A 23,695-nucleotide genomic window follows, 5' to 3' on the forward strand; every position below is an offset into this window, starting at 1 on the left:
TTTAAATATTATTTAATTACAAACACTCATAATTTCATCAAATATGGATTTAAAAGAGAGACCATTTGTACCATAAAAAAAAAAAAATTAATTTTTATTATTTCATGATCCCTAATTTTACCTTAAGAAAACTTAATGTAACTCATCAAAAGTTATTGAAATAACTTGTCTCAAGTGATCTCTTGCACATTTTAAGTGAACTTATTATAAGGGCAAAGGTTAAGAGAGTAAAGGAAACTTCAATTGGGTTTGTTCAAGAGACTTGGTTAAGCAAGTTTGAAGTGGATCTATTGTCATAAAATTAGACAGTGACCAAATTATAAGAAGTTATCCATGTCATTCAAATACAAATGTGGGTAATTTGAAGAGAATTGGGTCAAATTCATCATAAACTAACAAGTTGGAGTTTAAGTTTCATATAGGAATATTTTCAGTCCAATAACATATGAGGAAAATTTCTTATGTGATGAGAAGACAGGATCCATGCTATGAGTATTTGATTTTTCGGAAACCAACCAATGTAATCGGGATTAGAAATAAAACATCCATCTACAGATAAGATCGGTTTTGTAGGAGATGGTTTAAGACCCATTAACAAAGCCAGATAGATTTTGATAGTTTAGAATTGGAAAGAATTGAGTCTTTTAAAGTAAATTATTTGAGGTGGTTGATTTAATTGAAAAAGAATGATGAGTAATGGAGGAAGAAAGTGTAGAGATTGAAGATGGAGCAGATGGGTGGGTGTTTTGAGATGAGAGGGAAGGAGAATTAGTTTCAGAGTTCGCCAAGTTTTTTTAAGTCTGATACCATAAAAATTGAGACAGACAAAAAATTACATTTTATATCACAATATGCCTCTATAGCCATGAATATACAAGAATAAAATTGAAAAAATAAATACAAACATTTAAGTATAATGAGTTTGCAATATACACAATAATTGTACAATCATAAAATTACCATTAAATGTTAGAATTGATTCCTTGACAAATAAATTAGCGTTCCTAGCTCTTTACACACTTTGCCGCTATTTAAAACATGTCTTCAGAAAATAATACAAAAAAAAACATACATTTACATATATACAAAAAATTGATGACCAGTGCTCGGTGCTCAATCTTACTTTCACCTAGAAAGTTCAACAATTTTGATTTTCATACTTCAAAATCTTGCAAGAAATAGTAACCTCAGGAAATATAGAAACGAGTTAATCACCTCAGAGAAGGGAGAACGGATGAATCTGCAATAAGGATAAATGCCACAGACATGAAGCATTTATGAGTCAACTTCTCATATGAACACCAGATTAGCCGTGGAGGCATTGCATTCACCAGTCTTTTTACACTGCAACACCAAAGAGGAGCCCCTGCCAATGTAGCTAACCTACTAGATATTCTTTCTCTTGTATAGTTCCTTCAACAGCTTTCGAGCATCAACCTTCTTCCCCGGTTTTGCAAAGGTAGAACTGATACAGAAAAGAGTATTTTCACATGGAATAAACCCCTTCTCATTCATCTCTATGAATAATCTTTTTGCCTCGGTCCTATATGACACTTTCAATCCCCTATCGAGATCTGGCTGATTAGAAACTTTGCACCAGCCACAAATCAGTATGTCATACGTTGAAGAATTGGGGGATTTACCCCTCAATTGCATTTCATTCATAAGCTCTCTAGCCTGACCCATTTTTCCTGCATTGGCAAAATCACTGATAAGCACATTGTAGGTGCCAGTCTGGGGTACAAACCCTTTGGTGATCATTTCACAATAAATTTTGATCGACTCCTTCTTGTTTCCGATCTTACCATGTCCAGAAACCAGAGCATCATAAATGGAAGCATTTGGGTCAATGCCTCTTTCTTTCATCTCGCCAAATAATTCATCTGCCCTTTTCATTAAACCACAAACAGAGAGACCCCTTAAAAGGATATTATAAGTTGCAACATTTGGAGAAAGTCCTTCATTCAACATCTGAGAATATGTAGCAAAAGCCCTTTTTAAATGGCTGCTTATGCAATATCCGTGTATAAGGGCATTGTAAGTGAAAGTATCTGGCAAAATCCCTCTTTTTTCCATCTCTTTCAACACTGAGGTAGCCTTTCTGGTCATCCCTAGCCTGCAGAAAGCTGTGATCAGGGTGTTATATACTGCTTGACTGAGTTTAAGTTCCATTTTTGCAAGTTGCTCATGCATTTTCAGAATTGTATCAGCTCTTCTACTCTTTAAACATGACTTCAGAAGAATTCTATGAGTGGTCAGGTTAGGGCGAATCCCCATGAGTGTCATTTCATTTAAAAGATCTAGTACTTTCTCAGTCTCACCAGCTGCAGAAAGCCCTCCAACTAGAGTGTTAAAAGTGATCAAGTTTGGGAGTATTCCACGGCTCTTCATCTCATTCCAGAGCCTAAGAGCATTTTCCAAGTCTCTCCGCTTGCAGTATGCATTAATCATGGTGTTGTAGGTGGCAACATCTGGAGCCAATCCCAACTCTCTGATTCCATCATAAACAGATTTAACTTCATATTTTTGCAGTCTCAACATACCATTAATTAAGACATTAAATGCAACAACATCGAATGATATATTTCTCTTGGACATTTCTTGAGCTATGCTAAAAGCAGCTGACTCCTTGTGCTCTATGAAGAATCCATCCATTAGAGATGTGTAGTTAACACAGTCAAGCAACAAGCCTCTTGACATCATGCTTTCAACTAATGCCTGAGCCTCTTTCATCCTTCTAAATCTTTTTAAGTTGTTCACAAACGCATCAATTATAAAATTATTAACCTCAAGACCTACTATTTTCATTTCGTTATAAAGTGCAAGTGCACCTTCTTGTTTACCTGCCTTAAAATAGCCATCAATTAGTGCAGCGTATATAAAAACGTTTGGCATGATATTTTGCTTTACCATCCTCCTCATCACCCTAACAGCTTCATCAAGCATTCCTCTCTTTACATAGCCATTTATGATAGAAGAATATGCTACAATATTCTGAACAGCATTCTTGCCCTCTATTTCCTTTAGTAGATATTCTGCACTACCAAAATCTCCTAATCTGCAACGGCCATCAATTAATGCAGAATAAGTGATAAAATTTGGAACTATATTATGGTCCAAAAGGATCCCAAACATGTCTTCTGCATCTTTAGGTTTTCCAGCCTTAAAAAGCCCATCGATCAAAGTGGTGTAAACAACCACATCAAAGGGTAAACCACGAACAAACATTTGATTTTGTAGGGATAAAGCCTCCATAATAGTTCCTGCTTTGAAAGATGCATTAATTAGTGTTGAATAAGAAACGTGGTTAGGATTGACACCCATATTCTTCATTTCCCCCAAAAGCATTTTTGCTTCTGCTTGCCTCCCATGGTTGCAAAGACCAGTTATAATTGAACTATAAGTAACTACATCAGGCAAGAAACCATTCGTAACCATTTCTTGATACATAGAAAGTGCTTCCTCAAGCCCTTGCTGCTTGCAGTACGAGCTTATAAGTGTGGTATAAGTTATAAGATTTGGTTGCATCTGAAAGCTACCATTTTCAGCGCAGTCATTTTTCCTGTGAGATCCCAGAATTTCATCTATTAAGCTCCTGGCCTTTATATAATCACCTTTTTTGCAAAACCCATTAATCAAAGTGTTGTAACTAACAATATCAGGCATTAAGCCCTCTCTCCTCATCCTCTCAATCAAGTCCAGTGCATAATTCATCTCTCCCCTCTCACAATACCCATCAATCAATATGTTAAAACCTATAACATCTCTACAAATTCCACCAGTGACTAAACTATCCATTACTTTCTCTCCATATTTAATCAAGCCAATTCTACAAAATCCCTTAAGTAATATATTACAAGTAAAAGAATCAATCTCTATACCCTTCTTTATCATTTCAGCCACAAACCCAAATGCACGGTGAGCCAGTTCTTGCTGACAAAAGCCCCAAATTACCGTATTATAGGTGACTGTATCGACGTCAACATCAATGTTTCTAAGCATATCCAGTGCATAACTCAAATTACCTACTTTGCAAAAAGAATGAACCAACACATTGATAGTGAAAACATTGGGCAAGACGCCGCAAGAGATCATCTCAGAGTAAAGCGACCATACCTGCGAGATCAAACCAGAAGCATTAAAATGGTGAATTAGACCATTCCACAGTGGCAAAATGGGAACTATATCATGATTTCTCATCGCGAAGAAAGCCCCTGTTGCTTGGGAAAACCTGCCACAGGTTAAGTACAGATGAATAAGAGTGCAGAACAGGTCGGCATAGAGATGAGTATTTGAGGGAGAGACGGTGACAGTAGTGCAATTCTTAAGGTGAAGATAGATAGTTTGAGGAGAACAAATAGTCGCTTGTTGAGTAGGTTTTGATTTCGACTTTGCGGAATGGACAGCGCCGTGGGAACTGTGGGATTGTTTGGTTGGAGAGAAAGAGAAAGATTTTGAGAGAAAATGAGAAAAGCCAGGTGAAGTTCTGAGTTTCTTTATCATAACTGTGATTGATATCAATGTTAAAGACTTCCTTATGCTTCTCCTTTGCTTTATTATCCCGGAGCTCGCAGGCTCGCTCTCTCTCTCTCTCTCTCTCTCTCTCCCCCTTTCTCTTCGTGTCTCACTGCAGTTGGAAGGAGAAGTAGAGACGAAGACGAGGAGTTAAGCCCACCGTTTACGGTTTTCGATTCAAGCGCCAAACGCCGTCGTTTTTGTGACTGTCTAGGCTCCGGTCTGTTAGTTTTTAGCCCAAGTGCACCCGACTTTCATTTTTAATAAAAAAAATGGGAAGTATGATTTTTAATCAATTGTGGTTACTTTAGATTAAAAAAATTAATTTATAAGTAATGTTTTTTTAATTCAAAAAAATAATAAATATAATTAAATTTAATTAATTTAATCATCACAATTTTATTAAATTTATTAGTAAATTAAATTATTGCTACTAATAAAATAACATTATAATGTTAATAAAATGTGGTAAACAATTTGTATATGATGATTTTTTATGTACTTTAAAAAAATATAATCTCCAACTAAACATTTATAATTAATTAGAAGATGAAATCAAATACATCATAAGATCTTTGATAATTTACATAATCTTATCCTCGTAAAAAAATGAAATATTTAGTTTCAAAAATTTGTGAAGTTTTAATTTAATCGGGTGTTAAATAATTTTACCATATACCTTCAAAATGGTTTGCCAGTAAGTCCAATTTTGTCCCATGTCTCCTCCTTTTAATTTTCATTTGTTAAGTTTAATGATTAATTTTATGAATTTGAAGAAAATTCCTAATTTTTTTGACAATTAGTTTTAATAAATTATAAAATAATATTTATTTCCTGAAAATAATAGTAAATTTATTTTATATTGTAGTTACTACTTAAAATATCTACATCCATGTGTCATAGGGCAATTTCATATATAAAAAATTTATATTTCATAAAAAATATAAAGAATTATAATAATTACTCACAATTGTTATCTATTTAAATATAATAAAAATATAACCACGTGAACTTGATAACCTGCGTCACAAGTGAAACTGCCCTATTAATACGACACCGTATTTCCAATTTTAACTTCGTTAAGCTAACGTTATTGTTTATTTATTTTATTCATTTATTTAACAGAGAGTGTTAAACGTCGCCGTTATGTTCGTTTTGAAGGAAATTCCAAACCCCTCATTAACTGGACAAATAAATCTTCACTTTCCAAAATGGATGTAACGCATTATTATCTCAAGTTTACTTTCCCATTTATCAAAAAAAGAAGAAAATCAATCCCTACTTTCCTAAAAGGAAAACCTGATTATAATTTAATTAACCATAATTATCTTTTTTAATTGAAAGTTTAATAATTTATAAATCCATTCCACTGTCTTCACTGCAAAACTCTCTCTCTCTCTCTCTCTCTCTCTCTCTCTCTCTCTCTGTCTGTAAAATCTCTGTCTTCAGCATATCAAAATCTCCCAACAGAGAGAGGGACCGTGATCACAAGTCGCTGTAAACCTAACTATTCTCTGAGCTTAACAAAACCTTTCGCATCCACTTTTGCATTATTTACTCTCTTGACCTTCCCTTTCCGTTTCTGCTCTTCTCAGTCGGTTACCTAGTTACTGGAAATGAGGAGCTCCGTCGTCTGAGCGGGTGGCATTGCCGTAAATAAGTCATGAGGTTGAGGCAAGAGAGTGTTTGAACACTCCCGATGGGCGTGGCTAAGGCTTGGAGGTTTAGCGTGATATCCGCGAACCTGGCTTTGTTACAGCAGCAAAACGGTGCGCATACCGGCGGCAGCAGCACCGGCAACAAGCATGTGTGCTGGCGGTGGCGATCCTCCTCGGCGCAGCCTCGAAAACCGATCTCCTGGTCACTGCTTTGTGGCCTAATGCTGTTCGGCTTGGGCCTGATTTCGCTTTTCACGGGTCATGTTGCTTCTGATCTTGAATGGTACTCTCAGCAATTGGTCAAGCGCAGTTTGTACTCCAGATTGGTAACTTCCAGAACGACCATTTCTCTCTTGTTTTCTTTTCTTTTTTTCCTTTTTTTTTAAAGTTTATGGATGGATGAAGAATGAGTAAGATGGAGGTTAAAATTTTAAAGAAATATTTGTAGTTTTTGGCTAATTTAAGAAGTACTTTAATGATTGATGGGGAAAGGAAAAAAAGAAGAAGCATTACATTGAAATCCAGACTGCGGTGATGGGTGCCTTGCAAAAGGCTTAGATTGTAAATGCCTGCGGTAAGAAAGTTAAAAATTGTGCTTGATACTGTTGCCCGGCGATGCATATTTTGATACTCGCTGGCTACTGATATCTACATGTCTCTCGTTCTTTTGTTTGTTGAGTGCCCGCAATTGCTAGTATGGTACATATATGTGGAATTTGGGACTTGCGGGTTCAAGTTTTATTGTGGGCTTCGTTATGGATTCTTTTTTTCTGTTTTTGTCTCCCTGATTAGTTTCTAAAAATATCTCACATGATCAAAAAGAAAATTGATTTGGAAGTTACAATCTGAACTTGTGTCATCTGCGCTTTTGTATCTTGAGTTTCTGCATCTGTATGTTATTGGTACTTGGTGTTTTCATTGTTGATCTTTCACCATAGTTGAAAACACACTCGCATACTTGGTGCCTTTCATTTTTTTTTTTTTTAAATAAAGTGCTTTTCATTGTGTTAGGTAGATGATGTAGGAGTATATGAAATTTCAATTATGCTTTGTGTTACTCCTATATTTAGTAATGTGCTTTGCAAACTTTGTAGGATGGAGGTCGCCGTGAACCAATTGATATTTGGAAATCAAAATATTCAAAGTTCTATTACGGGTGCAGTAGCAGAGGCCGTAAATTTGCCCGTAAGTAAATTTCTCGACACTGTTTCATTTCTTAATGGAATTTTGGCATGACATTTCTTGAACTCAGATCCTTCAGCAGTACCCTTTTCTTGGACAGTTGCTGCAAATACTATTCTTGAATCTTGTTTGTATAAATTGAGCTTTCAGCTTTATGTTCAACCAAAAATTTTGTGAAGAGAATCTGACTTGCTAATTACTACCTACTTATTAATCTGGCTACTATATGCATGTTCAATTCTGCATGATAGTTAGCATGAAACTCTAACTCAACTGATAGGTAAAATATTCTTTTTCCATTTATTAACAGTATTGTACCTGCCTTGCTTGTAACTGTTGGAAATTTCTCATTCTTGGCTTCCTGTAAAGATGTTTCTCATTCTTGCCAATTTCTCATTCTTGCCAATTTCTCATTCTTGCCATACTGATAGGCAAAATATTCCCCAAAGATCATATTTCTTAGTTGCTTTTTGTGTTTTAATGCTGTTCTCACTTGAGGTGCACCATCTTGTACCTTTAGTGAAACATAATTTCATGCTTCCTTGTCAAAGATTACGAAAGAATTTCCATCATGAATATCAGTTTTGTGATGCAACCTTAAGGCATTTGAGAAGTTATCTTTCTTACTTTTCAACATGTCTGGCCTCTAACATGGTTGTCTCTTAGTGATGATTTTGATCCCTCCCTAGAGTACTAATTCCATGATACTTTGGTTTGTCCAAATTAGCATTTATAAAAGAACTCTTAGACTTTTTCCTCCTTACATTCAAACACAGATAAATGTATGTATTGGTTTGAGGTGAACCCCAAATTAATTTCCTTCTTTGAAAGCTGCTAAAATATATGTTTTGAGTTTATTTGGACTAAAACTTTTGAGGAAAAATGGAAAAATGATTAAAATATTTCTCTAATTTTCATTGTTTTCGAGCAAATATGACAAGTGCATCTTTTTGTGTACTTTTTGTTTTGAAAAAAAAATTGGCAACACTTCCATTCACATTTTCACTAAGAAAACAAAGATTAGCTCTTTGGTCTTAGAAATAGGAATTATTCCAGGTAATATATAACACTTATCTTAAATAAATGAGCTACTAAAATTGCATCTTATGAATTTTGGCCATAGTGTACTGTATACCCTTTTCTTATGTATATTTGGCCAACTAGCTTGGATTAATTGTTTGTCTGTTATAGAACATTCGTTGTTCATAAGAATATCATTGCTTTTGCTGAAGGTTTTTTTGGCATGCGGTAACTGATGAAGGTTTTAGCATGTTAATGTCTTTTTTATATTATTAAAAAAGGAAAAATTGACTTGGCGTTGATTTGTGATTTAACCTTGCAATACATGGGGATAATAACTTAGGTTAGTTCTTTTCTAATTTGCTTGGAAAAATCTATTGAACAATTTTTCTTGTTGCAATAATCCAAATGATTTTAAACTGTTTTCTTGCCTTTGTTCTCTACTAGAAGAAAAATGGAACTATCTTTCAAAAAAAGAGGAAGGTAGAAACTACTGTTGCATTGAATTTTGTTTGTAATACAACATTTGCTAGCACCATTATCTTAGTTAGAGAAGCTTGCTCTTTGTTTCCATTTTAACTGTCTTATTGGACTCTAATATTTATTGTCTGTTGCTTTTTCTTGACTCTGAATTGTGTTGTTTAGCTGCTATCCGGGAGCGGTCATCAAATGGCTATTTGCTTATTGCAGCAAGTGGAGGACTCAACCAACAAAGAACAGGAGTAAGTGCCATACTTCTCGTTAAATTGTTACATCTTTTCTGGAAAAAGATATTTTGGATATTGGGTTGTGTTTGACTTGATTATATTTTCATTTAATTTCTAGATCTTAATTATTCAATAAGTAGCATCTAACCATAGTTTAGATATTCAATGGATATTTAACTTAACCCTGCTTATGTTTCCAATTTCATGTTGATGGGATTGTATTTCCACTGGTCAAGGAAGAAAGTAGAAAACATTTAATTTGAATTGGACGTTGAATTAATTTGGAATTAAAATATTTTTCATTCAAGTCTGTATCCCATCTGTATTTTATTCAGTTCCCATCCCACTGACTTTAATTTCAGTGAAATCGAAGTAAAATGCATATCTTGGCTGTACTTACATACTTGTGTGAGAAATCAATGTCTGGGCTAGTTGATATAGAGATGCAAGATTAGCGTATGCGAGCTTTTGGTTTGTACAGTAGTAATTTAAGAAATGAATAAATTATTTGTTTGCTTGCGTGCGAATTTATCTAATTTGGGAGTTGATGATTGATTTATGGTGGCCAGATCACAGATGCTGTTGTTGTCGCACGGATTTTAAATGCTACATTGGTTGTACCCGAGTTGGACCATCATTCTTATTGGAAGGATGATAGGTAGATTGAGATGCTATTCATATACAGATGTCTCATAATCTATATATAAAAATTTCCCTCATAAATGCATGCAGGAAAGTTTAGGATTGTTTGTTTAATGCGAGTACCTTATTTGGTGTGCAGTGACTTTGCCAACATTTTTGATGTTGATTGGTTCATTTCTTCCCTTGTCAAAGATGTGACTATTGTGAAAAGAGTTCCTGATAAAGTTATGCGTTCGATGGAGAAACCTCCTTACACTATGCGTGTTCCAAGGAAGTCAGCCCCAGAGTATTATCTAGATCAAGTACTGCCAATACTATTAAGAAGACGTGTAAGGCCAATTGTTTAATATCTAATTTATCTTTATAATTTCATTATGCAAATAGTTTGTATTAACAATATTTTTTTTACTAGAAAAAGATACAGAAGGCACCAAGGGGTGCCATCCCAGTGCAAAAATCAGCAAGAAAGAAATTTACAAATAGGATCAATAAAAATGTCCAACAGGTTCTCTAGATCTTCTCCATAATGAAAAGGATAACCTTTGAACAAAAAACATAAGGTCTGGATATATCCATCTCTAATCTTGGAAAAATTAGATATAAGACCATAAAACACTCGTCTATTATGTTCTTTGCAAATGGTTCCAGAAAAAAGAGTAGGGAATGAGAGCAATTAGCTTCTTGTTGTTCTTGTCAACCCGGATGCCATCCCAAGCCAAAAGTTTAGAGAAAATAGAGCCATTTGAAACCCAACTGATGCCCATCCATCTAATAATTGAGTCACTCAATCTTCTTCCCTCCGTGCACCATAGGAATCGGTGCTTTCGTGATTCATTGTCAAGCATGCAAAGGGAGCATCTATCGATTAACACAAACACCTCTTCTTCTCAAGTTGTCTGTCAGGACCTGGGAATGCTAGGGAATAATTTCTGCTTGTGTTTTCTGTTATTAATTCAGCTGTAAAAGAATATCCAGTAAAAGGACAAATGGACCAATTGTCATTGTACCTGATACCTAGTTTATTATTTTTTGTCTTTTTTCTCTCTGGTACTGCTATATATAGTACCCAAATTTGTAGAAGAATTATGAGGAAAATATTAGTAAAATTATCTTTATCTTCCCTAACATTATTCTTCTTCTATCCTTCAGATCTCTTCTTTTTCCTATCTCTTCTCCCTCTGCTGATCTCCCTTTTTTACGTCCTCCAGCCTTAAGACTCTCCAAAAACTAAACCAAAAGATGCTTCCTAGCTGCTGTTATCCAACAAGGTTCCTGACATATGGTACCAAAGCCGGTCGATCGAGATGAGATGTTTGGTTTCAATGGCTGCCATGGCAAGGAATAAAACTAAGGCTGCCACAAATCAATGCCTTCTGAAGCTTGAAGAATATGTCAAAAGTTTTGATAAACACTCAACAACCTTAAAGAAAGATTCGAAGCTTCCACCATGAAGCTTCGTGCAATGTATTGTGAAAATCAGAACCTATTAGGGCAGAGGCTTGATCAACTCATGGACATGATTCGGGACTGATTGTGTCCTTAGAGCCTTCTCCACAATTTCTTTTTTCTTCCGTTTTCCAGAAATCTTATCAAGGTATACAATCTCCTTCCCTCCAGGTCTCTCTTCTACCTCTATTTAAATTTGCTCAAGCTGTTTTACCCAAGTTGCACGGTAACAATTATGGAGATAATGGGAACCATGAAAAGATTGAGAAGATTTGGAGTAATGGAACTTGGAGAAAGGAATTTACTAATTCTTGTGATGAAGTTGTGAATGGCTGGAGTTTTGAGGCGTAAAAAGGAGTGGTGGACAACATACAAGCTGAGAGTAAGGTCCAACTTGTTGAAAGTCCATATGAGAAAAATGCAGACAAGATATTTGTGTAAAGTTCACAAAGAGTGGACTGGTTTAAGAATCATGTGGAAATGCACTACTTAAAAGCTGGTTTTTCTGAGAGCCCACTGGTCTTTGCTTATAAGAGTATACCTTTAATAATTGATGTTTGGATGCATGTTAAATATCATATTTATAAGAAGATGATGTCAATTATAAACAAATGGGAGGGGTGCTGGAGGCTGTTCAACAGAGAAGTGGAGAAGTTAGGAGCTTCATTGAGAAATGAATTTCTTATTGTTGGTGATGAAGGTGTAAATGGAGGATGTCTTGGTTTAGATTTTTGTCAGGGCTGGCCTGTGGGAGGAATATGAAACCTTCAAAGAACATGTATGCTTTGACATCTACTTTCAAAGAACATGTAAAGACTTGGTCTAGATCAACTTTACTCAATATGGAATCTCAAAAGGTCTTGGAATTACTGATGTTGGCCTGACGCCAAGGAAAGCAAGTAAAGTTGCAATACTTGGTGTAGAGTTAATTGGCTCTTGTATAGCTACAACATTGATTCTTAGTGATTACCAAGTAATCCTTAAGGAAGAGAATGAGAAGTGCTTGCAGGCTGCAAATGATAGAGTTCAAGTCAACCTGCAAAAATGTGTCAAAGAAGGAAACTGCATAGATCTCTATGGATGGAGGCTTTATCCTCTTGCTCAAGGGGATACTCTTCAAGATGGTGAAGTGGGCCTTAAAAGGAAGTTTGTGCAGCTAAACCTTGAGAACGAGGTTCTTCTCCAAGAAGAGGGAAATGTCTAATATTAGTTTTCTAATCTTATTAGTTTATGATTTCTTAGTTTAGTTCTATTTAGTAAATGTTACTTAGGGGCACTATAGCACTATAAATATATATATATATTTGAAATAAAAGTGTGAAGTGTATTGATGTGTCAGCGCCAAGGGGGCGCCATCCATATACAAAAGATTTACATATCAATAAGTATATTTACAATGTAGTAAAGGTCATACAAACTATCAAGGTTATACCCTAAGACAATAGAGCAAAAAAAGTGAAACCATCTATCATTTATAGTGACAAAATCAATTTCATTCCCCTTAAAAGCTCTATTGTTCATTTCATTCCAATTAACTCAGAAAATAATCAAGAGAATAAGTCTAAAGTTTTTATTTTTGCTGCAAAGTCTTTCTCAAGCAAGAAGTTCACATTTAACCGACCCAGCCATGACCCAAGAGATTCCCTAGCGTCCGAAGACCATAGACCAGAACTCGTGTGAGACAGGACACCAAGGAAGCAAACGGTTGCAGGTTTCTGAGTAGTTGTTACAGAAGAAGCATATGTTAGCTGTGATTAACCATTTTCTCATAAGATTATCCATTGTTAGAATGCGTTCTCTCACGGCTTCCCAAGCGTAAAGGGAGATCCCGGGGGGAGGACAAAATAAATATATTTTAAGACAAATTCAAGTTATTTAATAAATTATTTTGAGTTTTCTATTTTTTAGTCGTGTGATACAATCAAACCCTTGAACGTAATGTGTATGACTTTTTAGATGTGACGTTTAAAAAACTATAGGTGTGATGTTTTGGTTTTTATCCCTAAATATCTAACTGGATAAATCAATCCTATTTATCCTATATCTATTTGGTGTCAGAGTTAAAAGAATCCTGTGCATGAATTCTCAAAACCCTAGACTCAAACAATCCAAAGTTCGTTTAAAAAAAAAAACAGAAAACCCTAACTAACCTAGCCCACTGCCACCACTCTAGATCACTATCACCAGTAGGAGATGATTGGCACAACCACCATAATTAGTCTCCAAGGTCCGGACTAGTAATCCTAGAGGTCCTGTTGCAACACTGCACCAGAGAACGCACCACTCGCCAGCCAAGTCTTCCCCACCATTGCCGCTCTTGATCCTGTATTCCTACACAAATATGTCTCATAGTGACCTCCAATCTGCAACCACCACCTCAATTCAAGTCGAGTGACCAAAGATTGCCTGTTGTCTGGTGACTGGAAGCCAATGTGTGGACCTATGAGTGCACTGGCATCTGAGCATTGCAGAATCGTGCTGTTTGACTTTAGTTTGACAAAATCGGTTCAGCCAGACCGGTTTTCCACTCTTGATCCCGTATTAAATACTTGGGCATGTCTTTTGGTGCTATTTATAAAGATGTGAAGGCATGAGATTCTATCGTTGCAAATTTGAGAGAAGACTGTCAGGATGGAAGAGAAGTTTGCTTTCCAAATATGGATGACTAACTCTTATAAGAAGCATGCTGTTCAATCTTCCTGTTTACGACATGTCACTTGTAACAATGCCAGTAAGTGTTGGCAAGAAACTGGAATTTATTTTGTGCAGATTTCTTTAGGGTGACTCGGAAAAGAGAAAGAGATACCATTTGGTGGCATGAGACATGATCAAAAGGCGGAGGGGGGGGGGTGTGTTGAATTTTAGATCCTTCATGGAGATGAATAAGGCACTTCAGGGAAAGTGGTCGTGGCGTTATATGAAAGAGAGAGATGTTCTTTGGAGGAGGGTTATGGAGGCGAAGTGCAATGGATAGAGGATGGAATTCCAAAATATTGGTTAGATTGCGTGGTCAAGAAATGTGGAAAAAAATTTGTATGGGAAAGGACAAATTTCAAGAGTGTGTAAATTGGAGAATTGGAAGAGAATAGAATTGGTTTCTGGTCAGGTTGTTGGCTTAAAGGTGAAGCATTGAGAGATACCATTGGCTAAATTTGCAGATTTTTGCTATTGCTCGATATAAGGACATTTCTGTTAAAGAGGCATTTGGAGATGGCGAAGGGCATAGGGAATGTGATGTGGAGGTCTTGTGGAACCTCAAATATTGGGAAATCAATGAATATGAAGTACCTTTGAGAACTTTGGAGTCGGTTCCGCTGAACGAGGAGTATGACCAACCAGTTTGGATACTTAACACTATTGGGAAATTTACTGTTGGGTCATTCTACAGATACTTGGCTAAGAAAGAGCCCATTGAGAGCAGTTTTCCATATAGACAAATATGGAAGGTGAAGGCCCCTCCCAGGGCAGCTTTCTTCTCTTGGGAAGTAAGCCACCGGTGTATTTTGACCATCGATAAGCTGAAAAGGAGAGGGAAGATAATGGTAAATTGGTGCTGTTTATGTAAGAGGTCAAAGGAGACCTGCAACCATATTCTACTTTTGGAGTCCCATTGCGTATAGCTTATTGTCTATGACATATGGGATTCTTGGTTTCAAGTGAGTTATGGCGGACACTGTAATGGATGAATTATGGGCAAAAAAGGGATCGATTGAGCGGAAAAAACAGTTGGGGCCTTGCAATCTTTTGGGTAATATGGAAAAAAAGAATAAGAGAGTTTTTAGGGAGTGGAAGAGGGTATTGATGAGATTCGAGAGAGATGGTTCTAAATCCTAGTTTTTTGTTATGGGTCATTCGTTGTACTCCATGGAGAATTTACGAAAACTATTTGATATGTATACTGATTTGTAAAATGATTTTGTACATGGGTTTGCACTTTCTTGGTGCCTATACTTAATATAGGTCTTATAATTTCAAAAAAAAAACCAAGAAGTTAGTTAATAAATTTTGGATAATGCAGATAACTTCTAGGATAACTACCTCTCTTCCATTGTAATAAAATATTGCTGTCTTCCGAACAAGATTATGAATAAAGAATGATTATCAAGGTTTGAGTATTTCCTTAGGAAGTTGTTGAACTCTTAGCAAGCCCATAAATTAGATCAAAGGTAGGTAAAGGAAGGAAAACTAATAAATATTCAGAGGTTCCTACTGAATTCTAAGTTCATCATCCCATAGCAAAATCCATTAGCAGGGACCTTAACAGGTAATGCTTTGCATTTCCAAACTTGTTTCCATGCGAACCTGTCAAGGATAAGATCCTAATTGTTCAAGGCTGAATAAGAACAAGTTGCAGAGAATATTCCATTCTTGCAGAGCTTCTAGGTCAGATCATCATTGGTTATTCTGCTCTGCAGAACATTTTCCAATGAAGAACAAAGACAAATGAGTGCTATTTCCCATTCATTGGGCTCATGTGTGAGAGGAATGTGTCGCAATCTCCCTTTCCCAGTTGAGATCATGGGTGAGAGGAATGTGCCACAATCTCCCTCACCAAGAAAGCAAAAAAAGAATCCCAATTTTTCTTGATCCTAATAGAAAAGAATCACAATTTTGGAATCTTTCTTCCTGGCAAGACAGAAAATAGTAGGAAACTGATACTTTAGAGACTGGTTTCCACACCATGCATCATTTTGGAATCTCACACTACAACCATTGCCCACCCAGCACAAAATGTAGTCCACCAACAGAATCCCATTCCTTTCTGATACTCTTTCACAGACTAGCCAGAAGCAACCCTGGAGTCCTTTGTCATCCACCTGCCTTCCAAGAGACCATATCAAGGACAATAAATTTCCTTTACAAGACTCCCATTTCGTGTGATAAACCTCCATAAACATTTGGCAGTTGGCACAGTAGGCCTTGTTAAATAAATATAGGGATTTACTGCCCAGGCCCCCAGCAGAAGTGGGAAGCTTGATAGAATTCCAGTTTACTTGTGGAATCTCCTATCGTCCTCTCCATCTGCCCATAAGAAGAATCTTTGTAGGTGTTTCCAATATGTTGGCACACACTTAGGCATAGGGAAGAGCAATACGAAATAAAGCAGCAGATTGGAAAGAGTAATTTTAATCAATGTGAGCTACCATCTTGGTTAAGTAGATCCTTTGCCACCCTGCCAATCTTTTCCTAATATAAGAGATAGTTGAGTCACATGTCTTCTTCTCTGGACTCTTGGCGCTCAGAGGTAACATTAAGTAATAGGAAAAGAACTGATTTGCCCCACAGGATTCTATCATTTTCATTAATGTGAGCCACCTAACAAATAGGAATATTTTTTGTCTATTGCTGCTTTTGATTTTAAACTTTTTAAGATCATATATCTTTGAGTCAAAAGGTTGTTGATCATGAAGATTAGATCTTTACTAATTTATTGATGAATTCTGATTTTTTTGGGTAACTTTTGCTGAATCTTTTCTGGTTCATAGGCTGTGATTTCTATTATGGTCCTTTCTTAGAATCTCGTTATGACATTTTGTTAATACTATGAGTTCGTTAAGAGAGAACCCAATGATCTCCTAAGTTAAAGTACTCAAGAAACTTTTTTGACAAAATTCTGCATATCCATTTCCGAGACAACGAGTGATTTTTATAAAAGAGGGATGAGGAGCAGTTGTTCTGGTGGTTATTTCTGGTGCAGTTACTGCTGCACATTCTTCATATTTTCCTCCTATTACTCTATCATGCTATTACATAAATATCCATTTAAATATCTTATTTAGTACACATAAAATCCAGCACATGCGGAGCAATCACTTCTGGCAGTTACTTCCTGAGTCAGCCCACTGCCCTCTGTTTTTTCTCCCTAATTTCTTCTATGAAACACACACAATTATGATACCAAATATATAACAACCACTTAAAAACAGCCACATAAAACAGCATTTGCAGACTATACAGGCACATAAAACACCACCTGCAGATTACATCATTTTTTCCCCTTTTTTTTCTTTCTTTGGTATACTTTATCAAAAGGTGTTATTTTACCACTGATGTTCCTAACAACTTCACTTGTAAGGTCCTAAATATTTTATCAATTTTGCAGGTTGTACAATTGACAAAGTTTGATTATAGACTTGCAAGTGACCTTGATGAAGATCTTCAGAAGTTAAGATGCCGTGTGAACTATCATGCCTTAAGGTTTACAAAACCTATACAATCACTTGGTCAGAGAGTGGTCAAGAGAATGCGGAAGATGGCAAAACGTTTCATAGCAGTCCATTTGAGGTTCATTTGATTAGTTAACAATATATAATTGTATTTTTAACATTCAGTGTGCATGTTACACAATGTTTTTGGACATTCAGATAGGGTGCCATGACTGTAGTGGAAGCACTCAGAAACCCACATTAATTTCTTTCTTTTCTGTATATTGTGTAATTATATGCATTAAAAAGCCTTTTTTTCATTGTTTTTATATTTTTTTTTGCCATTTCCGTCTTCAAAATTAACTATCTAATTTTGCTCTGGTGGATATCTATGTTTACTACCAGAATCAATTATTTATCAGGTAGTATTTGATTATGGTTTACAACCATGCTATATAGATTTTGTTGCACAACTCATTGAAGAGGCTTCTTTATGTTCACATGCCGAAAAGAAAAGGGAAAGTGAATCAGAAACAAAGAAAACCTGGAAAACCTCACACATCATATATTGTGGATCATTATGTTGATGTTGTTTCTTCATAAAGACCAAAGAAGTGATATGAGTTTGAACTGCCTTTCTTGTTTGTACAGTATACTGCAATACTTTGATAATGTTCTGGAATATTTCTTTCTGATAATCTCTCTCTGTTCTCTGTATCACATTTATATCTACTAACCATCTAATTTAATTTCTTTTCAAGATACGTCAACATCATTACATGACTTTTCTGTGTATGAGCATATATACATATAGAGGAGGGAACATTTATCGAATTTCTGCATGTCTGTGCTTCCTGATATGATGCTGAACTGTTTTACAGGTTTGAACCAGATATGCTAGCATTTTCTGGGTGTTATTTTGGTGGCGGTGAAAAAGAAAGAAATGAGCTAGGAGAAATAAGAAAACGATGGGAAACATTACCTGTAAGATTATGGAGCTCTATGGTTTCTGATGTATAATTCTTGACAGTTCTTTTTTAGCAAGACATTTAAGCTACTCTACTTTAGAATCCGAGTATACCCAAGTTCTTGCTGAATATATTCTCTTTGTGATTTTCTTTGTCTTGTCCTTTTCCTTATCCTGAAATGCATATATGATACCTGCCACCAATTATTGGAGCATGTGAAGCTTGTGGTTCATTTTATTTATTTTCCCTTCATCTGATTTTGTTTTTGGTACAGGATTTGGATCCTTTGGAAGAAAGGAAGCGAGGGAAATGTCCCCTGACTCCTCATGAAGTGGGATTAATGCTGCGGGCTCTTGGTTTTTCTAATGATACATACCTTTACATTGCATCTGGAGAAATATATGGCGGAGAAGAGACTCTACAACCTCTAAGAGAGCTCTTCCCAAATTTCTATACAAAGGAGATGCTTGCAAACAACGAGTTGAAACCAATTCTTTCTTTCTCTTCTCGACTTGCTGCCATTGACTACATCGTCTGTGATGAGAGTGATGTGTTTGTCACTAATAATAATGGAAATATGGCCAAGATTCTTGCTGGTAGAAGGTGAGAAATCCTTTTACGTTCCTTCTTTGTAGTGTGCCGTCATTGTTAAAGATCAGTCTTGGAGACATGTATAAAGAATAGAGTGCATAGGGTTAATAAAAAGCTGTCTTGTCATAAATACTTTTTAACAAGAAAGAAGTTCAAAGAAAGATATATAGGACAGTTCTCATCTTGACAGGAATTGGAATAGCATAAGGTTTTAAGTCCTCATCTTGTGAAGAAATTATCTTATTTCTAGACCTAGGCTCCTGGCTGACCTTTGGATTTGGATGTATAGGATATTTGCCATTTCCTGATTTCTGATTATTATATTATTGAGTTATTTAATGCCTTGCATATTCTAATGCCCCCTTTAAGGAATGCTATGTTACAATTTGTTTAGGGAGAGTAGTCCAAATGGAAGGAATCAGGCAGATGGATTCATTTTAACATTCAGCTACTATTCCTTGTATGTTCTTTAGGGATTTGCATCTGCCAATTCGGTCAGTTTTGATTAGAAGTATTCAAAGCCAAAAAGAACAATTTAGCCAAATTAACTAAACTGAAGCAGGAGGGGATACATACAGAGGCTATAGAAAGGATCACTTTTTTCTGGGCTTTGGAACATCTGGCTTGTAAGGAACTGTTAGTTTTTTAATGACCGGATGACACCTTCCTAAGAGTTGTGGGATAGAGATTTTTTTTTTTGAAATAAAAGTAGGAAAAAATATATTAAAGATACAATGCCAAGGGGGCACAACCCATGTACAAAGACAGAGAAGAATTTACAGATCTGTAATAATATCAACAATAGATCGAAAATCCTTTAAACTATCTAGATTGTGGCCAAGAATAGTAGAACCAAAAAAATGTAGTCATCCATCGTTGATAGTATCAAAATCAGTAAATCTGTCTTCAAAAACTCTTTTGTTCATTCCATTCCAAATCACCCAGATAATAAATAGAGGGATAAATTTGTGACATTTGTGTTTCTCCCAAGCTAGAAGCTCTTGAGAAACGGTCTCGCCTATAACCCATTGAATGCCAAGAAAGTTATAAATCATATTCCAGAGCTTAATTGCGACCGGACACCATAGAAGAAGATGATTACTAGTTTTATTATTCTGCATGCACAAAGGACATCTGTTAGCCAAATTTAGGCCTCTCTTCATGAGATTGTCAAAAGTAAGAATTCTTTCCTTTTCAGCTTCCCAAGCGAAAAAAGAAATTCTAGGTGGTGCAACAGATTTCCAGATATAATTTTGTAGGGGAAATTGCTAGGAGAACTAGATTGGTCATCTGCAAGAAATTTATAAAACGACTTGACACAAAATGCACCATTTCTGTTCGCATTCCAGTAGAGACAGTCGTCATTAGAATTAAGTTTAATGGTAGATAAGAGCTGGATAAGACTTCTATATTCCTGCAATTACCAGTCCTGTAAGTTTCTGGTTACCACCACATTCCAATAATTATCCTCATACACATCCCTGATGAGTGAATTTCTGTCTTTGGCAATGGCATACATGAGAGGGAAATGTTTCTGGAAAGGTTCATTACCAAACCAACTCTCCTTCCAAAAACGGATGGTGTTTCCTTTGCCCACTTTCCAATTAGAACCATCATGTACAGAATCTGAGCTGCACGTTATACTTTTCCACAAACTTTTCCCATATAGAGATCTATCCAAGTTAGTAAGATCCGGTCAGTTATTACCAAACCATTTACAGTCAATAACATCCTTCCAGAGTTTGCTATACTCGCTGAAATACCTCCAGATCCATTTTCCGTGAAAGAAACCCTAGGATTTCTTTTTGTATTTTATTTTAGTTTTTAAATTTAATGATTATGTTCATATAATATAATATATAATATGTAAGTTAGTATATTTATATAGTTAGTTTTTTGGTCGGTTCGGTTCTCATATATGGGAACTGAGGCTGAACCAGTTTATCCCGTTTGGCCGGTTTTTGCTCCTCTAACACTCTCTACAATGTATGTTTTTGCCTGATAAAAATATCAAGTGCAAAAACTAGCATAGTATATATTGGTTCTAAAGGCCAGTAAAAGCAGAAGGAAGATAGGAGCTTTTGAGTTTTGATCTTTCTAGTTGGGCGTTAATATCAATTATCGAGTAATTTTCTTTTCCTCTTAGAGAGGTAGAGAATAAGGTGAATCTGTAGAATGGATATATTAGAGTACAGTTTTATCTCTATCATCATTTTGAAAAAGATTCTTTATCATCATTATTGTATTGTTTCGTGATACTTCTCTATAATGATTGGCATAACTCTTGAGGCTATAACAATGCCCCTTTTAAAGGACAAGTAGAGTTTGCTTATGGATATGGCCCTTGCTGTTCTGAAAAGTTCTTAGAATAATTAGGTTATGTGTATTTAGCAAGAAATCCATGCAAGGCCTTCAGCAATTGCTTGCTTCCTCGGAAATAGTTCAAAACACTATGTTTGAAGTTGCTGCTGGTCATTTTGATGGAGCAGTCCTGAAATTTTCCTCAGGTCTCATGCATGCCTTTAGTGCATCCTTTGTTTCTGAATTCCAGGAACATGTGCTAGGTAGGTATACAATTCAATTATCTTCCCTCTTTTGTTATGTTACCAGATATGAGGCCCTGCGCTATTAGTGAATTTTTCATAGCTGCTTGAATATTGCTATTTTGTGTCCTCTCTGAAAGAGGAATTGGAAATTTGGAAAAACTAGAAATTTCAACTTCTCATTGTGGAAGTTTTTGATCAAGTGGCAAGAAGATTTGTACAAGGGTGGAGAGACTGTAGCTAGGACATGGTAAGCTAAACAAATGCACGTGTCAAAGATAGATAGAAGATCAGATGCACAGTTCTTATGCTTTGTAATATATTCTGCAGGGAAGAGAAGTAGAATTTCACGATGTGTGAATGATCTTCCCCTTCCTAAGGGAAAGTAGGCCTCGATGTTCCATTTCGTGTGATTGTTTATTGGATTTTGTATCATCTGGATTGACCAGCTGTTGCAAGAAAACATTTTCTTATAATCTCGATATTCCATTTTGTGTACTTCTCAATAGTTATTTTCATTTTTTGTTCCCAATTTACTAGTATGTTACCATTATTTGATGATATTCTTAATTAAAATTCACATAGTAGGTACATTTTCTGGAGGGTATTCTTTATTAACTATTTGTTTTTGGTGTTCAAAGGAGATACATGGGGCATAAGAGGACCATCAGACCAAATGCAAAAAGGCTCAGTGCTGTATTCATGGAAAGGGATCGGATGGATTGGGATACTTTCTCCAAGAAGGTAAAATCTTACCAGAGAGGATTCATGGGTGAACCAGATGAGATGAGACCAGGACGGGGTGAGTTTCATGAATATCCACAGGCTTGCATCTGTGAAAGACCTTTCACTTACCACGATAACAACATTGATGGAGATAACCAAGGTGAGAACAGTCCTCAAGGACAGAGGAACACTAGCATGGGAGAGGAACTGGTGTCTTCAGGGGATAATGATGAGGCTGACGAGTTGTTTTCAGACTAGAAGGAAAGAGAAGATTCTCCTGGATGATAATTTCTTGAGTAATTCTTCTCTTTCCTCTGATATTAACCAGAGTGAATGATAATCATGCCAGCACAGAGTTTTATTAAGTGTGGCATTCAAATCAAAACATGTGAAAATGTTGAAAAATGCCACTGTGGTTGGATCCATGAAAAATTCATGGATCCATCCATGTATAGAGAAGGGAACTTGGTGCAGCTCCAATTGTTCATAATTAGTTTTTGTTGGTAAATATGTTAGGTACGCTAAAATCATATTTTGATGCGGCTTGTTTATTGCGTAACCTATCTAGTTGTTTCTAAGTTTTTCTGGCTTTGCGAAAGCATTGCACATCAAGCACCTGGTAGTAACTAATGAATACCAACCTTGTTCACTTGCTTTGTTGAGTATCCAATAGATAGCAAATCGGTAACTGCTGGATATATTTTAGAATATGTGAACAATTGATTCCAGGAAACTAATTTCTTTTGATTCCTGTCATGTCTTCTTTGATGGAGAAATTAGTTCTTACAAGATATCTGAACTCTAAACAGGTTGATCTTGAATTTCGGCATTCCGAAAAAATAAGAAAGCTCAAGTGGTTACACTTACAATTCCAATTAATTCTTTTTTATAATTTAGAAATTGCATCTTTCAGTAATGGTTTTTTACCATTTGATAATGGTCATTTCTTTGCTGTTTCTTTCGTTTAATATATTATCTCAGTTTATTTTATTGTTTAATTTAAATTTATATAAAGAATTCAATAAAATAACTAACATTATACTAACTCGACTATTTACTTTATAATTTAAATTTATGTGGGGAATGCAATATAATATTTAACACAATACAAAATTGACTACAAAACCAGAACTGATCCTTACAAAATTCTTGAATTCCGGGCAATACGTCCAAAATATTTAAGATTAAAATTTTAACGTGGTTGAACTCAGAAACTTTTTGTGTTATGCGTGGGAACCTTCTACATATGGTGCTAACTTTATTGTGTGTGATGCATACCTATGATATATATGATAGATTTTTTTTCTAAAATTTTAATTTCTGTTTTGGTACCTTTTTTTTTTTTAATTTTAAAAATTACTTTAAAAATATATTTAGTACAAAATTGTAATGATTAAATTTCAAAAAATAAATAAAAAATATTAAATCAAAATCATAGTTAAGGTGATATGCTACATCTTGTTATTTTAAACCAAAATATTTAAGCCATCAAATCCTGGAATTTTGAAATTTTCCAAGTACATAACGTTTTTCAATCTTTAGCCTTACCAT

The 23,695-nt window shown here is 35.6% G+C and overlaps 2 protein-coding genes across 3 annotated transcripts; one reads left to right on the plus strand and one right to left on the minus strand.

Moving 5' to 3' along the window:
- Positions 1-930: 930 nt before the first annotated feature.
- On the minus strand, positions 931-4,655 carry LOC110815429 (PPR repeat protein). 2 transcript variants are annotated; one of them, XM_088217637.1, is made up of 2 exons: positions 1,216-4,655; positions 931-1,129 (listed from the first exon to the last, which is right to left on the minus strand). In XM_088217637.1, exon 1 carries the CDS (start codon positions 4,501-4,503, stop codon positions 1,387-1,389), a length of 3,117 nt encoding a protein of 1,038 aa, XP_088073763.1. In that variant the 5' UTR covers positions 4,504-4,655; the 3' UTR covers positions 931-1,129; positions 1,216-1,386. The 2 variants fall into 2 exon arrangements, with proteins under 2 accessions (XP_088073763.1, XP_021898921.2); XM_022043229.2 differs by having other exon boundaries at positions 931-3,562; positions 4,117-4,654.
- Positions 4,656-5,893: 1,238 nt separating this feature from the next.
- On the plus strand, positions 5,894-22,793 carry LOC110815420 (O-fucosyltransferase family protein). Its single transcript, XM_088217638.1, has 9 exons — positions 5,894-6,499; positions 7,268-7,358; positions 9,021-9,097; positions 9,652-9,740; positions 9,864-10,053; positions 17,274-17,455; positions 18,198-18,300; positions 18,559-18,887; positions 22,060-22,793. The coding sequence occupies exons 1-9, from the start codon at positions 6,215-6,217 to the stop codon at positions 22,400-22,402; spliced, it is 1,689 nt and encodes a 562-aa protein (XP_088073764.1). The 5' UTR covers positions 5,894-6,214; the 3' UTR covers positions 22,403-22,793.
- The last annotated feature ends 902 nt before the right edge of the window (positions 22,794-23,695 follow it).

This window comes from Carica papaya, chromosome 4, assembly GCF_054855325.1.
Source record: "Carica papaya isolate Zhongbai chromosome 4, ASM5485532v1, whole genome shotgun sequence".
Lineage (NCBI taxonomy): Eukaryota > Viridiplantae > Streptophyta > Magnoliopsida > Brassicales > Caricaceae > Carica > Carica papaya.